This window comes from Panulirus ornatus, chromosome 35 (genome assembly GCF_036320965.1).
Source record: "Panulirus ornatus isolate Po-2019 chromosome 35, ASM3632096v1, whole genome shotgun sequence".
Lineage (NCBI taxonomy): Eukaryota > Metazoa > Arthropoda > Malacostraca > Decapoda > Palinuridae > Panulirus > Panulirus ornatus.
Window position 1 is genome coordinate 19,116,955 of NC_092258.1, and position 18,842 is coordinate 19,135,796.

The 18,842-nt window shown below is 41.9% G+C and overlaps 1 protein-coding gene across 1 annotated transcript in view; it reads right to left on the reverse strand.

Moving 5' to 3' along the window:
• The window catches only part of LOC139760195 (dnaJ homolog subfamily C member 10-like), a 590,762-nt gene that overhangs the window by 415,637 nt on the left and 156,283 nt on the right, over nt 1-18,842 (reverse strand). Inside the window, exon 5 of the mRNA XM_071683129.1 lies at nt 8,531-8,742. Coding sequence (XP_071539230.1) covers nt 8,531-8,742 — 212 coding nt within the window. The remainder of the gene's footprint in view (nt 1-8,530; nt 8,743-18,842) is intronic.

Sequence of the window (18,842 nt, forward strand, 5' to 3'; positions counted from 1 at the left end):
ACTTATCACATATATATACATGTACATAATTCAAACTGTCTGCCCTTCTTCATTCCCATCGCCACTGCGCCACACATGAAAACCACCTCCCCCACATGTGCGCGAGGTAGTGCTAGGAAAAGACAACAATGGCCACATTCGTTGACACTCAGTCTCTAGCTGTCATGTATAATGCACCGAACCCATAGCTCCCTTCCACATCCAGGCCCCACACACCTTTCCATGGTTTACCCCAGACACTTCACATGCTCTTTTTCAATCCAATGACAGCACATCGACCCTGGTACACCACATCATTCCAATTCACTCTATTTCTTAAACAAATTTCACCCCCTACATGTTCAGGCCCCAATCGGTCAAAATCTTTTTCACCCAATCCTTCCACCTTCAATTCAGTCTCCCTCTTCTCCTTGTTCCCTCCACCTCTGACACATATATCCTCTTTCTCAATCTTTCCTCTCATTTTCTCCGTGTGTCCAAACTATTTCAACACACCCTCTTCTGCTTTCTCAACCACTCTTTTTATTACCACACATCTCTGTTACCCTTTCATTACTTACTACATCAATCTACATATTGTCCTCAAACATTACATTTCTAAGACATCCACCCTCCTCCACACAACCCTGTGTATAGCCCATGCCTTGCAACCATATAATATTGTTGGAACCAACATTCCTTCAAACATACCCATTTTTGCTCTCTGAGATGACATTCTTGCTTTCCACAAATTCTTCAATGCTCCCAGAACCTTTGCCTCCTTCCCCATCCTGTGTCTCACTTCCGCTTCCAAGGTTCTATCCGCTGCTAAGTCCACTTCCAGATATCTAAAACACTCCCTCCAGTTTTTCTCTATGAAAACCTATCTCCCAATTAACTTATCCATCAACCCTACTAATCATAATAACCTTGCTCTTATTCACATTTACTCTAGACTTTCTCCTTTCGCACACTTCTCCAAATTCAGTCACCAAGTTCCATAGTTTCTCACTAGAATCAGTTACTAGAGCTGTATCCTCGGAAAGAACAAGTGACTCGCTTCACTGGCCCTCTCATCCCTAACATATTACATACTCGCCCCTCTCTCCAAAACTCTTGTATTTATCTCCCTAACCACCTCACCTATAAACAAAAACATCAATGGGGACATCACACACCCTTGTCACAGACCGGTATTCACTGGGAGCCAATCACTCTCCTCTCTTCCTACTTGTACAAATGCCTTACATCTGAAGCAAAATATGTAAAAAACCAGCGTAAAAAGTTTACCATTTTCAAATAATATGAAAGTTGAATATAAAGCTTTATAAAATGATGAATGTGAATAAGAGCAAGGTAATTAGGTACAGTAGGGTTGAGGGTCAAGTCAATTGGGAGGTAAGTTTGAATGGAGAAAAACTGGAGGAAGTAAAGTGTTTTAGATATCTGGGAGTGGATCTGGCAGCGGATGGAACCATAGAAGTGGAAGTGGATCATAGGGTGGGGGAGGGGGCGAAAATTCTGGGAGCCTTGAAGAATGTGTGGAAGTCGAGAACATTATCTCGGAAAGCAAAAATGGGTATGTTTGAAGGAATAGTGGTTTCAACAATGTTGTATGGTTGCGAGGCGTGGGCTATGGATAGAGTTGTGCACAGGAGGGTGGATGTGCTGGAAATGAGATGTTTGAGGACAATGTGTGGTGTGAGGTGGTTTGATGGAGTAAGTAACGTAAGGGTAAGAGAGATGTGTGGAAATAAAAAGAGCGTGGTTGAGAGAGCAGAAGAGGGTGTTTTGAAATGGTTTGGGCACATGGAGAGAATGAGTGAGGAAAGATTGACCAAGAGGATATATGAGTCGGAGGTGGAGGGAACGAGGAGAAGTGGGAGACCAAATTGGAGGTGGAAAGATGGAGTGAAAAAGATTTTGTGTGATCGGGGCCTGAACATGCAGGAGGGTGAAAGGAGGGCAAGGAATAGAGTGAATTGGATCGATGTGGTATACCGGGGTTGACGTGCTGTCAGTGGATTGAATCAGGGCATGTGAAGCGTCTGGGGTAAACCATGGAAAGCTGTGTAGGTATGTATATTTGCGTGTGTGGACGTATGTATATACATGTGTATGGGGGTGGGTTGGGCCATTTCTTTCGTCTGTTTCCTTGCGCTACCTCGCAAACGCGGGAGACAGCGACAAAGCAAAAAAAAAAAAAAAAAAATGATGAGTGATGTTTGAAGTAAATCCAGGAGTGTAGATGTTTTCAATCAACAAGGTTATGCGTTTTGTCTCATAATGCAATGTTGCCAACTGTATGGACTCATTCTGTAAACACTGGTTTGCAGTCCGTTTTTATCATTCCGTAGATAATCATTATTTGCCAGTTCACATAATTTTCTGTAAATCATTTGTGTCAGGCTTCATTTTACATGATTAAAAGAAAAAAATAGGCAAATTCGACATTCGGATTTCAAAGGACTTACACCTGACACAGTGCATTACACGTGCTTTCAGATCATTGGTTGAATATTTTCATTTCTGTACACCATGATGCGTTTTGCATGTCACTATATTTTAGGATACAAGACCAATCAAATACTACTCCTGAAATGTTATACCACCTCTTATTTCATTTCATTTCTGGCCCAGAAAATGTTTGAATATGATGTGGTTCAGTGGGATAGCGCCAGGAAAACAGACAAAAAAGGCCACATTTGTTCACACTCAGTCTCTAGCTGTCATGAGTAATGCACCGAAATCACAGTTCCCTATCCACATCCAGACCCAACGGACCTTTCCATGGTTTACTCAAGAAGTCTCACATGCCTTGGTTCAGTCCACTGACAGTACATTAACCCTGGTATACCAAGTCATTCCAATTCAATCTATTCCTTGCATGCTTCTCAACCTCATGTATTTTCAGGCCCCAATCGCTCGAAATCTTTTTCACTCCATCCTTCCACCGCCAATTTGGTCTCATGCTTCCCTCCACCTGACACATATATCCTCTTTATCAATCTTTCCTCACTCATTCTCTCCATATGTCCAAACCATTTCAACACATCCTCTTCTGCTCACTCAACCACACTCTATTTCCACAGATCTCTAACCCTTTCATTACATACTCGATTAAACCACCCCACACCACATATTGTCCTCAAACATTTCATTTTCAACACATCCACCCTCCTCCGTACAGCCCTATCTATAGCCCATGCCTCGCAACCTTATATTACAGGAACTACTTTCCTTCAAACAAACCTATTTTTGCTCTCTGAGATAATGTTCTCTCCTTCCACACATTCTTCATTGCTCCCAAAGCCTTCATCCCCTCCCCATCCTATGACTAACTTCCATAGTTCCATTAGCTGCAAAATCCACACCCAGATATCTAAAACAGCTCACTTCCTTATGCTTTTCTCTATTCAAACTTAAATCCCAATTAACTTGTCCCTCAACCCTACTGAGCCTAATAACCTTACTCTTATTCACATTTACTCTCAACTTCTCCTTTCACACACTTTTCCAAACTCAGTCACCAACTTCTGCAGTTTCTCACTCAAATCAGCCACTAGAGCTTTATCATCGGCGAACAACTGACTCACTTCCCAGGCCCTCTAATCCCCAACAGACTGCATACTCGCCCCTCTCTCCAAAACTCTTGAACTTATCTCCCTAACCACTTTGTCCATAAACAAATTAAACAAGCATGGGGACATCACACACCCTTTTGCAAATTAACCTTCACTGGGAACCAATCTCTCTCATCTCTTCCTACTTGTACACATGCCCTACATCCTTGGTAAAAACTTTTCACTGCTTTCAGCAACTTACCTCCACACCATATACTCAAGACCTTCCACAAAGCATCTCTATCAACACTGTCATATGCCTTCTCCAGATCCATAAATGCTACATACAAATCCATCTGTTTTGTCTAAGTATTTCTCACACATTCTTCAAAGCAAACACCTGATCCACACATCCTCTACCACTTCTGAAACCACACTGCTCTTCCCCATTCTGATGCTCTGTACATGCCTTCACCCTCTCAATCAATACTCTCCCATATAATTGCCCAGGAATACTCAACAAACTTGTCTCTGCAGTTTGAAAACTCACCTTTTATCCCCTTTGCTTTTGTACAATAGCACTATGCATGCACTGTGCCAATCCTCAGGCACTTCATTATGACCCTTACATACACTGAATATCCTTACCAATCAATCAACACCACAGTCACCCCCTCCTTAATAAATTCTATTGCAATACCATCCAAACCTGCCGCCTTGCTGGATTTCATCTTCCATAAAGCTCTTCCCTCTTAACCAAATCATTCTCCCTGACCCTCTCACTTCATACACCATCCCAACCAAAACACCCTATATCTGCCACTCTATCATCAAACACACTCAACAAACCTTCAAAATACTTTCCATCTCCTCACTTCATCACTCCTGTTATTACTACCCCACTTGCCCCCTTCACCGATGTTGCAGTTTGTTCTCTTGTCTTATGCATGTTATTTACCCTCTTCCAAAACATATTTTAATTCTCCCTAAAGCTTATGATACTCTCTCTCTTCAACTCTCATTTGTCCTCTTTTTCAACCCTTTCATCTTTCTCTTGACCTCCTGCCACTTTCTTTTATACATCTCCCAGTCATTTGCACTCCTCTCTTGCAAGTATCGTCCAAAAGCCTCTCTTTTCTCTTTCATCAACAACTTTACTTCATCCCACCACTCGCTGCCCTTTCTAATCTGCCCATGTCCCATCTTCCCCATGCCACATGCATCTTTTGCACATGCCATCAATGCTTCCCTAAATCTATCCCATTCCTAACCCACTCCCCTCATGTCATTTGCTCTCACCTTTTGCCATTCTACACTCAATCTCTCCTAGTACTTCCTCACACAAGTCTCCTTTCCAAATTCACTCACTCTCACCACTCTCTTCTATTTGAAAACCTGTACAACTCTTCACCTTCGCCTCAACAAGATAGTGATCAGACATTCCTCCAGTTCCCCCTCTAACAAAGGAAATGGATATAAAGTATAATAAAATATCTCAAATAAAGAAAGGTTGAAACAGAATATCACACATGGTGCTTTTAATCATATCAGTGAAAGGTTTAGTGCCTCCTCCATGTGGAATGCTCTCCTACTTGTGGGACAAATTATAGACGATAGAAACAGATTTTGAAAACGAAAAACTCTTCTCTTTGATGTGGTGTACCAAAAGCATTTTTCCTTGTTTCTGCTTTGCCTTACTTTCCCCTATCCTTTTCTGAAAAACCTTTTGTTCTTCCAACTATGACCACTTTTGTGTTGAGGCCTGCAACCTGCTACAGGTAAGCATTTTATGGCTAAAACCAGCAGCTCAATAACATCCTAACCCATGGCAGTCTCTAATTGACCAATGCAGGCCCAATGAGTGAGAAAGCTACTGTCAATATGATAGGACTGAAATGGGCGAGGAAAGCCAGAATTTCACACCTGACAGAGAGAGAATTAGATGGCTCTAACCCCAATAATCCCAATCTATCTGTATCTCTGATGTCCGTTCCCTTTGGGAACTCCCATCAATGGGGTGGCCACAGGAAAAGAGCCTCCATTTGTCCATATCCTTGTCCTTACATGCCTCCCTTGCATATACTGTTCCTCACATTCTCCTACCATTTCTCTCCCTCCAGTATTCTTCCACTCTATTTCCTCATGACACAGGTGGTCTTCCTCTCTGACCAACTCCTTTATCTATATCGTCATACACTGTCCTTGTAAACTCCCAGTCTTGCATTCTTTCCACACGCCCAATCCACCTCAAATTATTATGTCTCACCCACTCTACACTCCATGATTCATTCCTTTTCCATTCCTTGCCATACCACATTTCTCATACACCCCTTCATTTCTTTCTTCATTCCATCTAGTCATACCACATGGTCCTATCAAATAGCTTATTTCTATAGCCTGGATTCTTGACCTCTGTAACTCATTCCATATCCATGTTTCAGATGCATAGGTAAGGGTTAAGAGGACGATGCTGTGCCTTCATCCTCTTTTCACTTCTATACTTACATCTCTTCAGTTCATAATTCTATTAAGAACACTAATGAAGCTTCTACCTTGCACTGCTCTCCACCTTCTCTCTCCTTCAACATCATTAAACTTACCCAAGACAGTTCCTAAACACTTGAATTCTCTCATCTCTTCCAGTCTTTCTCCCCCTATATCCAAAACGAGTTTAGTACACTTTCTTCTTTCACTCTAAATAGTTTTGCAAAATCTATGCTTTCACTCTGTTCACTTTCAAACACCATAACTCAATTTTCAGTTTCATTTACCTTCAACTGAATAAGCTTATACACATCACAAACATACTTTATATCTTCTGCAACTCCTCTTCACTCTAAGCAAACACAGTATCATTTGTAAAGAGGCTTGCCACTAGCAACCATACCTCACTGCCATGCTCCATCTCTGCACCCTCCTTTCCTAATTTTGCTTTCATCTCTCTTATCACTCCATCTGTATGTATACCAAAAAGCCATGGTGACATCACATCACCCTGCTTCATACCCATATGTATAACAAAATTCACTAAAACATAAAACCAAACCATTTTTTGAAATGGTTTGGGCACATGGAGAGAATGAGTGAGGAAAGATTGACCAAGAGGATATATGTGTCGGAGGTGGAGGGAACGAGGAGAAGAGGGAGACCAAATTGGAGGTGGAAAGATGGAGTGAAAAAGATTTTGTGTGATCGGGGTCTAAACATGCAGGAGGGTGAAAGGAGGGCAAGAAATAGAGTGAATTGGAGCGATGTGGTATACCGGGGTTGACGTGCTGTCAGTGGATTGAATCAAGGCATGTGAAGCGTCTGGGGTAAACCATGGAAAGCTGTGTAGGTATGTATATTTGCGTGTGTGGACGTATGTATATACATGTGTATGGGGGTGGGTTGGGCCATTTCTTTCGTCTGTTTCCTTGCGCTACCTCGCAAACGCAGGAGACAGCGACAAAAAAAGAAAAAAAAAAAAAACCTTGCATTTGCCTCTCCACAGAAAGCTTTCACACCAACCAACAATTGTCACCCTACACCATATATCCTTAACATATCACATAAAATATTCCACTCGACTCTATCATATGCTTTTTCCCAGATCCATAAAAGCTGCATACAACTTCTTACCTTTTGCTAAATACCTTTTCACTGTCATCTTTACCACAAAAATTTGATCCTCTTATCCTCTACCTTCCAAAAACTCTCTTGCTCCTCACTTATTCTGTATTCAGTCACTCCCATCACTCTATCAATCAACATTCTTGCATACACTTTTCCTGGTATATTTACCAGATTTATTCCCCTATAATTGCTACATACATCCTTCGCACCTTTTCCTTTGAATAAAATTACGATGATAGCTTTCACCCAATCCTCTGGCATAACCTTTTCTTTCCATATTTAATTTCATATCAGATGCATGCACTATAACACTTTCTCCTCCATACTTCAGTATTTCAGCTGTAATCCCAGGGTTTTCTGATTTCAAAACCTATATTTTTGTATGATTATCATTCTTTCCTCATGGCTTAGTTGGAATTAGAACAATAAACTATAAAGAATCAAAAAGAATAGATTATGTGGCATGGAGAAGTTACTAAAAAGGTAAACTAATGAAAGTTCCTTAAGATGGTATGGCCATTCAAAATGTGTGACAGACGACAGGCTGGTTAGTAAGATACACTGTGGTACTGTCAAATATGCAAAGAGAAAAAAAATCACTGAAGAGACAGATGTACGACAGAGAACCAATTGGAAATTGGCATATTTCAGATGAATATGAGAAAAAGACTGGAGAATAGATGCAATGGAAACATTTATGTATGACAGTGCCATGAAAAAAAAATGCTTGACTCACTGATGAATTAATGTGCGAGGTGAAAACGAAGCCATTTCTATAAGTGTGGGAGTACATTTTTCACTATATACTAGATTCAAGTTGATAAGAGTTTGTGACTTTACAAGCAGAATGTACCTAATCCATTTCATGGAACTCCAAGTAATGATTATAGCTTGGGTGGAAGTATTCACATCCTTTGTGCAAATTCCCAATGCTTCATGGATCTAGCTTATAACTGGATATAAGATACAATAGAAACTGTCTAAGGATATGGCACGAAAAATCATGAAATGCCTCTGTATATGAGGGAGTCCATATTTCACTTCAACACACTAGGTATGTGCTAAGGATGTATACATGCCATTTCATAGGTTCTACCTGATCAACTTTAAGGAACGGAATAGGGGTACAGTACTATATTAATTACAGGACAATGATATTCAGGATAGCCTAGATGAAGCTTCATATTCATGTCCTATACATGCAGTTCTATTTTTTCATAAATCTAGACCAAGGACCTGGTTTCAAAATTAAAGCTGTTCGTCAATATGTATGCAAAGCTAATCATTCTTTCATCCAAAGTCCTGAAGGAATACCAGATTACTCAGTGGGAATATGATATAATATGATGTTATCAAATACAGTATATGCTTACCCCTGGATAAGATAAAAGGGTTGGATATGAGCGTATGCCTTGGGAAGAACACAGATGGTAGTCATCATCACAGTTTACTGCTCCTATTCTGACCACTCCCTCCAACTCCCTAGCCACCTCTCGCCAAACAGGGGCCAAGATGTGACAGTGGGAGCACATTGGATGGTAGAAATTGATGAACCATATATCTGGTGATCCAATAACACTCTGATCTGTTGGCCAAAGTTGAAACTATTTAGTCAATTATCAAATAAATCACAGATAATTACATACGACAATGATGGTTTAACACAGACCACAAGCAAATAATTTAAAATCATTTAATGATTCATTTGTAATGACCCCAAAGACCAATTTCTATGAAAGACTACTGTGTTACCCAGGGCCTTTCTAAGGGCTCCTGTGGCCTAAGACTGAAAAATGCAGACTGAAGATGCAGATATATCTGCAGTGAGGGCAAAAGAGGGAAATGAAAGTTGGGGTGAGAGAGTATCATTAAATTTTAGGGAGGATTAAAAGATGTTTTGGAAGGAGGTAAATAAAGCGTGCAAGACAAGAGAACAAATGGGAACATTGGTGAAGGGGGCAAATGGGGAGGTAATAAGAGGCAGTGGTGAAGTGAGAAGATGGAGTGAATATTTTGAAGGTTTGTTGAATGTGTCTGATGACAGAATGGCAGATATAGGGTATTTTGGTCGAAGTGGTGTGTGAAGTGAAGGGGTCAGGGAGAATGGTCTTGTAAATGGAGAAGTGTTAGTAAAAGCTTTGCGGAAGATGAAAGCCGGTAAGGCAGTGAGTTTGGATGGTATTGCATTGGAAGTTATCAAAAAAGGGGGTGACTGTGTTGTTGACTGGTTAGTAAGGATATTCAATGCATGTATGGTTCATGGTGAAGTGCCTGAGGATTGGCAGAATGCATGCATAGTGCCACTATACAAAGGCAAAGGGGATAAAGGAGAATGTTTAAATTATAGAGGTACAAGTCTGTTGAGTATTCCTGGGAAATTATATGGGAGGGTATTGATTGAGAGGGTAAAAGCATGTACAGAGCATCAGACTGGGAAAAAGCAGCGTTGTTTCAGAAGTGGTAGAGGATGTGTGGATCAAGTGTTTGCTTTGAAGAAGATATGCGAGAAATACTTAGAAAACAGATGGACTAAGAGTATATGGCGTGGGAGGTAAGCTGCTAGAAGCAGTGAGAAGTTTTTATCAAGGATGTAAGGTATGTGTACGAGTAGGAAGAGATGAAAGTGACTGGTTCCTAGTGAATGTCTGTTTGTGGCAGGGGTGCATGATGTCTCCATGGTTGTTAAGTTTGTTTATGGTTGGGGTTGTTAGGTAGATGAATGCAAGAGTTTCGGAGAGAGGAGCAGGTATGCAGTCTGTTGTGGATGAGAGGGCTGGGGAAGCGAGTCAGTTGTCGTTCGGTGATGATACAGTGCTGGTTGCCAATTCGGGTGAGAAACTGCAAAAGTTGGTGACTGAGTTTGGTAAAGTGACAAAGAAGAAAACTGAGAGCAGATGTGAATAAGAGTAAGGTTGTTAGGTTCAGTAGGGTTGGGGGACAGGTAAACTGGGAGGTAAGTTTGAATGGAGAAAAACTGGAGGAAGTCAAGTGTTTTGGATATCTGGGAGTGGATTTAGCAATGGATGGAACCATGGAAGCGGAAGTGAGTCACAGGATGGGGGAGAGGGAGAAGGTTCTGGGAGCTTTGAAGAATGTGTGGAAGGCGAGAACGTTATCTCGGAGAGTAAAAATGGGTATGTCTGAAAGAATAGTGGTTCCAACAATGTGCGAGGCATGGGCTATAGATTGGGTTGTGCAGAGGGTGGATGTGTTGGAAATTAAATGTTTGAGGACAATATGTGGTTTAAGGTGGTTTGATCGAGTAAGTAATGAAAGGGTAAGAGAAATGTGTGGGTAATAAAAAGAGTGTGGTTGAGAGAGCAGAAGAGGATCTATTGAAATGGCTTGGTCACATGAACAATGAGTGAGGAAAGATTGACCAAGAGGATATATGTGTCAGAGGTGGAGGGATCAACGAGAAGTGGGAGACCAAATTGGAGGTGGAAGAATGGAGTGAAAAAGACTGAGTGATCAGGGCCTAAACAAACAGGAGGGTGAAAGGCATGCAAGGAATAGAGTGAATTGGAACAATGTGGTATACCAGAGTCAATGTGCTGTGAATGGATTGAACTAGGGCATGTGAAGCACCTGGGGTAAGCTATGGAAAGTTTTGTGGGGCCTGGTTGTGGAAAAGGAGCTGTGGTTTTGGCGCATTACACATGACAGCTAGAGACTAAGTGTGTACGAATGTGGTCTTTGTTGTCTTTTCCTTTCCTGTGTGGCAGGACAGTGACAAGAATGGATGATGGCAGCAAGTATGAATATGCGTTAGTGAGGTAGTGCAAGGAAAAAAAAGAAACAATGGCCCAAACTGCCCACATACACATGCATATACATACATGTCCACACAAGCACATATACATACCTATACATTTCAACGTATATATATATATATATATATATATATATATATATATATATATATATATATATATATATATATATATATTTTCTTTTTTTTTTTTGTCGCTGTCTCCCGCGTTTGCGAGGTAGCGCAAGGAAACAGACGAAAGAAATGGCCCAACCCACCCCCATACACATGTATATACATACGTCCACACACGCAAATATACATACCTCCTCAGCTTTCCATGGTTTACCCCAGACGCTTCACATGCCCTGATTCAATCCACTGACAGCACGTCAACCCCGGTATACCACATCGCTCCAATTCACTCTATTCCTTGCCCTCCTTTCACCCTCCTGCATGTTCAGGCCCCGATCACACAAAATCTTTTTCACTCCATCTTTCCACCTCCAATTTGGTCTCCCTCTTCTCCTCGTTCCCTCCACCTCCGACACATATATCCTCTTGGTCAATCTTTCCTCACTCATTCTCTCCATATGCCCAAACCATTTCAAAACACCCTCTTCTGCTCTCTCAACCACGCTCTTTTTATTTCCACATATCTCTCTTACCCTTACGTTACTTACTCGATCAAACCACCTCACACCACACATTGTCCTCAAACATCTCATTTCCAGCACATCCATCCTCCTGCGCACAACTCTATCCATAGCCCACGCCTCGCAACCATACAACATTGTTGGAACCACTATTCCTTCAAACATACCCATTTTTGCTTTCCGAGATAATGTTCTCGACTTCCAGACATTCTTCAAGGCTCCCAGAATTTTCGCCCCCTCCCCACCCTATGATCCACTTCCGCTTCCATGGTTCCATTCGCTGCCAGATCCACTCCCAGATATCTAAAATACTTCACTTCCTCCAGTTTTTCTCCATTCAAACTCACCTCCCAATTGACTTGACCCTCAACCCTACTGTACCTAATAACCTTGCTCTTATTCACATTTACTCTTAACTTTCTTCTTTCACACACTTTACCAAACTCAGTCACCAGCTTCTGCAGTTTCTCACATGAATCAGCCACCAGCGCTGTATCATCAGCGAACAACAACTGACTCACTTCCCAGGCTCTATCATCCCCAACAGACTTCATACTTGCCCCTCTTTCCAAAACTCTTGCATTCACCTCCCTAACAACCCCATCCATAAACAAATTAAACAACCATGGAGACATCACACACCCCTGCTGCAAACCTACATTCACTGAGAACCAATCACTTTCCTCTCTTCCTACACGTACACATGCCTTACATCCTCGATAAAAACTTTTCACTGCTTCTAACAACTTGCCTCCCACACCATATATTCTTAATACCTTCCACAGAGCATCTCTATCAACTCTATCATATGCCTTCTCCAGATCCATAAATGCTACATACAAATACATTTGCTTTTCTAAGTATTTCTCACATACATTCTTCAAAGCAAACACCTGATCCACACATCCTCTACCACTTCTGAAACCACACTGCTCTTCCCCAATCTGATGCTCTGTACATGCATTCACCCTCTCAATCAATACCCTCCCATATAATTTACCAGGAATACTCAACAAACTTATACCTCTGTAATTTGAGCACTCACTCTTATCCCCTTTGCCTTTGTACAATGGCACTATGCACGCATTCCGCCAATCCTCAGGCACCTCACCGTGAGTCATACATACATTAAATAATCTTACCAACCAGTCATTAATACAGTCACCCCCTTTTTTAATAAATTCCACTGCAATACCATCCAAACCTGCTGCCTTGCCGGCTTTCATCTTCCGCAAAGCTTTTACTACCTCTTCTCTGTTTACCAAATCATTTTCCCAAACCCTCTCACTTTGCACACCACCTCGACCAAAACACCCTATATCTGCCACTCTATCATCAAACACATTCAACAAACCTTCAAAATACTCACTCCATCTCCTTCTCACATCACCACTACTTGTTATCACCTCCCCATTTGAGCCCTTCACTGAAGTTCCCATTTGCTCCCTTGTCTTACGCACTTTATTTACCTCCTTCCAGAACATCTTTTTATTCTCCCTAAAATTTAATGATACTCTCTCACCCCAACTCTCATTTGCCCTCTTTTTCACCTCTTGCACCTTTCTCTTGACCTCCTGTCTCTTTCTTTTATACGTCTCTCACTCAACTGCATTTTTTCCCTGCAAAAATCGTCCAAATGCCTCTCTCTTCTCTTTCACTAATACTCTTACTTCTTCATCCCACCACTCACTACCCTTTCTAATCAACCCACCTCCCACTCTTCTCATGCCACAAGCATCTTTTGCGCAATCCATCACTGATTCCCTAAATACATCCCATTCCTCCCCCCACTCCCCTTACTTCCATTGTTCTCATCTTTTTCCATTCTGTACTCAGTCTCTCCTGGTACTTCCTCACACAAGTCTCCTTCCCAAGCTCACTTACCCTCACCACCCTCTTCACCCCAACATTCACACAAAGCAAAAAAAAAAAAAAAAAAAAAAATATATATATTTTTTTTTTTATTATACTTTGTCGGTCTCCTGCGTTTGCGAGGTAGCGAAAGGAAACAGACGAAAGAAATGGCCCAACCCTGCCCCATACACATGTATATACATACGTCCACACACACAAATATACATACCTACACAGCTTTCCATGGTTTACCCCAGACGCTTCACATGCCTTGATTCAATCCACTGACAGCACGTCAACCCCGGTATACCACATTGCTCCAATTCACTCTATTCCTTGCCCTCCTTTCACCCTCCTGCATGTTCAGGCCCCGATCACACAAAATCTTTTTCACTCCATCTTTCCACCTCCAATTTGGTCTCCCTCTTCTCCTCGTTCCCTCCACCTCCGACACATATATCCTCTTGGTCAATCTTTCCTCACTCATTCTCTCCATGTGACCAAACCATTTCAAAACACCCTCTTCTGCTCTATCAACCACGCTCTTTTTATTTCCACACATCTCTCTTACCCTTACGTTACTTACTCAATCAAACCACCTCACACCACACATTGTCCTCAAACATCTCATTTCCAGCACATCCATCCTCCTGCGCACAACTCTATCCATAGCCCACGCCTCGCAACCATACAACATTGTTGGAACCACTACTCCTTCAAACATACTCATTTTTGCTTTCCGAGATAATGTTCTCGACTTCCACACATTCTTCAAGGCTCCCAGAATTTTCGCCCCCTCCCCCATCCTATGATCCACTTCCGCTTCCATGGTTTCATCCGCTGCCAGATCCACTCCCAGATATCTGAAACACTTTACTTCCTCCAGTTTTTCTCCATTCAAACTCACCTCCCAATTGACTTGACCCTCAACCCTACTGTACCTAATAACCTTGCTTTTATTCACATTTACTCTTAACTTTCTTCTTTCACACACTTTACCAAACTCAGTCACCAGCTTCTGCAGTTTCTCACATGAATCAGCCACCAGCGCTGTATCATCAGCGAACAACAACTGACTCACTTCCCAAGCTCTCTCATCCACAACAGACTTCTTACTTGCCCCTCTTTCCAAAACTGTTCCATTCACCTCCCTAGCAACCCCATCCATAAACAAATTAAACAACCATGGAGACATCACACACCCCTGCCGGAAACCTACATTCACTGAGATCCAATCACTTTCCTCTCTTCCTACACGTACACATGCCTTACATCCTCGATAAAACTTTTCACTGCTTCTAACAACTTTCCTCCCATACCATATATTCTTAATACCTTCCACAGAGAATCTCTATCAACTCTATCATATGCCTTCTCCAGATCCATAAATGTTACATACAAATCCATTTGCTTTTCTAAGGGGAAGAGTGGTTTGGGAATGTCTTGGCAGTAAAGTCAGGGGTTAGTGAGAGGACAAGAGCAAGGGAAGGAGTAGCAGTACTCCTGAAACAGGAGTATGTGATAGAATGTAAGAAAGTAAATTCTCGATTAATATGGGTAAAATTGAAAGTTGATGGAGAGAGATGGGTGATTATTGGTGCATATGCACCTGGGCATGAGAAGAAAGATCATGAGAGGCAAGTGTTTTGGGAGCAGCTGAATGAGTGTGTTAGTGGTTTTTAAGCACGAGACCAGGTTATAGTGATGGGTGATTTGAATGCAAAGGTGAGTAATGTGGCAGTTGAGGGAATAATTGGTATACATGGGGTGTTCAGTGTTGTAAATGGAAATGGTGAAGAGCTTGTAGATTTATGTGCTGAAAAAGGACTGGTGATTAGGAATACCTGGTTTAAAAAGCGAGATATACATAAGTATAGGTATGTAAGTAGGAGAGATGGCCAGAGAGCATTATTGGATTACGTGTTAATTGACAGGCGTGCGAAAGAGAGACTTTTGGATGTTAATGTGCAGAGAGGTGCAACTGGAGGGATGTCTGATCATTATCTTGTGGACGCTAAGGTGAAGATTTGTATGGGTTTTCAGAAAAGAAGAGTGAATGTTGGGGTGAAGAGGGTGATGAGAGTAAGTGAGCTTGGGAAGGAGACTTGTGTGAGGATGTACCAGGAGAGACTGAGTACAGAATGGAAAAAGGTGAGAACAATGGAAGTAAGGGGAGTGGGGGAGGAATGGGATGTATTTAGGGAATCAGTGATGGATTGCGCAAAAGATGCTTGTGGCATGAGAAGCGTGGGAGGTGGGTTGATTAGAAAGGGTAGTGAGTGGTGGGATGAAGAAGTAAGATTATTAGTGAAAGAGAAGAGAGGCATTTGGACGATATTTGCAGGTAAAAAATGCAATTGAGTGGGAGATGTATAAAAGAAAGAGACAAGAGGTCAAGAGAAAGGTGCAAGAGGTGAAAAAGAGGGCAAATGAGAGTTGGGGTGAGAGAGTATCATTAAATTTTAGGGAGAATAAAAAGATGTTCTGGAAGGAGGTAAATAAAGTGCGTAAGACAAGGGAGCAAATGGGAACTTCAGTGAAGGGCGCAAATGGGGAGGTGATAACAAGTAGTGGTGATGTGAGAAGGAGATGGAGTGAGTATTTGAAGGTTTGTTGAATGTGTTTGATGATAGAGTGGCAGATATAGGGTGTTTTGGTCGAGGTGGTGTGCAAAGTGAGAGGGTTAGGGAAAATGATTTGGTAAACAGAGAAGAGGTAGTAAAAGCTTTGCGGAAGATGAAAGCCGGCAAGGCAGCAGGTTTGGATGGTATTGCAGTGAAATTTATTAAAAAAGGGGGTGACTGTATTGTTGATTGGTTGGTAAGGTTATTTAATGTATGTATGACTCATGGTGAGGTGCCTGAGGATTGGCGGAATGCGTGCATAGTGCCATTGTACAAAGGCAAAGGGGATAAGAGTGAGTGCTCAAATTACAGAGGTATAAGTTTGTTGAGTATTCCTGGTAAATTATATGGGAGGGTATTGATTGAGAGGGTGAAGGCATGTGCAGAGCATCAGATTGGGGAAGAGCAGTTTGGTTTCAGAAGTGGTAGAGGATGTGTGGATCAGGTGTTTGCTTTGAAGAATGTATGTGAGAAATACTTAGAAAAGCAAATGGATTTGTATGTAGCATTTATGGATCTGGAGAAGGCATATGATAGAGTTGATAGAGATGCTCTGTGGAAGGTATTAAGAATATATGGTGTGGGAGGCTAATTATTATTATTATTATTATTATACTTTGTCGCTGTCTCCCGCGTTTGCGAGGTAGCGCAAGGAAACAGACGAAAGAAATGGCCCAACCCCCCCCCACACACATGCATATACATACGTCCACACACGCAAATATACATACCTACACAGCTTTCCATGGTTTACCCCAGACGCTTCACATGCCTTGCTTGAATCCACTGACAGCACGTCAACCCCGGTATACCACATCGCTCCAATTCACTCTATTCCTTGCCCTCCTTTCACCCTCCTGCATGTTCAGGCCCCAATAACACAAAATCTTTTTCACTCCATCTTTCCACCTCCAATTTGGTCTCCCTCTTCTCCTCGTTCCCTCCACCTCCGACACATATATCCTCTTGGTCAATCTTTCCTCACTCATTCTCTCCATGTGACCAAACCATTTCAAAACATCCTCTTCTGCTCTATCAACCACGCTCTTTTTATTTCCACACATCTCTCTTACCCTTACGTTACTTACTCGATCAAACCACCTCACACCACACATTGTCCTCAAACATCTCATTTCCAGCACATCCATCCTCCTGCGCACAACTCTATCCATAGTCCACGCCTCGCAACCATACAACATTGTTGGAACCACTATTCCTTCAAACATACCCATTTTTGCTTTCCAAGATAATGTTCTCGACTTCCACACATTCTTCAAGGCCCCCAGGATTTTCGCCCCCTCCCCCACCCTATGATCCACTTCCGCTTCCATGGTTCCATCCGCTGCCAGATCCACTCCCAGATATCTAAAACACTTTACTTCCTCCAGTTTTTCTCCATTCAAACTTACCTTCCAATTGACTTGACCCTCAACCCTACTGTACCTAATAACCTTGCTCTTATTCACATTTACTTTTAACTTTCTTCTTTCACACACTTTACCAAACTCAGTCACCAGCTTCTGCAGTTTCTCACATGAATCAGCCACCAGCGCTGTATCATCAGCGAACAACAACTGACTCACTTCCCAAGCTCTCTCATCCCCAACAGACTTCATACTTGCCCCTCTTTCCAAAACTCTTGCATTCACCTCCCTAACAACCCCATCCATAAACAAATTAAACAACCATGGAGACATCACACACCCCTGCTGCAAACCTACATTCACTGAGAACCAATCACTTTCCTCTCTTCCTACACGTACACATGCCTTACATCCTCGATAAAAACTTTTCACTGCTTCTAACAACTTGCCTCCCACACCATATATTCTTAATACCTTCCACAGAGCATCTCTATCAACTCTATCATATGCCTTCTCCAGATCCATAAATGCTACATACAAATCCATTTGCTTTTCTAAGTATTTCTCACATACATTCTTCAAAGCAAACACCTGATCCACACATCCTCTACCACTTCTGAAACCAAACTGCTCTTCCCCAATCTGATGCTCTGCACATGCCTTCACCCTCTCAATCAATACCCCCCCATATAATTTACCAGGAATACTCAACAAACTTATACCTCTGTAATTTGAGCACTCACTCTTATCCCCTTTGCCTCTGTACAATGGCACTATGCACGCATTCCGCCAATCCTCAGGCATCTCACCATGAGTCATACATACATTAAATAACCTTACCAACCAGTCAATAATACAGTCACCCCTTTTTTGATAAATTCCACTGCAATACCATCCAAACCTGCTGCCTTGCCGGCTTTCATCTTCCGCAAAGCTTTTACTACCTCTTCTCTGTTTACCAAATCATTTTCCCTAACCCTCTCACTTTGCACACCACCTCGACCAAAACACCCTATATCTGCCACTCTATCATCAAACACATTCAACAAACCTTCAAAATACTCACTCCATCTCCTTCTTACATCACCACTACTTGTTATCACCTCCCCATTTGCGCCCTTCACTGAAGTTCCCATTTGCTCCCTTGTCTTACGCACTTTATTTACCTCTTTCCAGAACATCTTTTTATTCTCCCTAAAATTTAATGATACTCTCTCACCCCAACTCTCATTTGCCCTTTTTTTCACCTCTTGCACCTTTCTCTTGACCTCCTGTCTCTTCTTTTATACATCTCCCACTCAATTGCATTTTTTCCCTGCAAAAATCGTCCAAATGCCTCTCTCTTCTCTTTCACTAATAATCTTACTTCTTCATCCCACCACTCACTACCCTTTCTAATCAACCCACCTCCCACTCTTCTCATGCCACAAGCATCT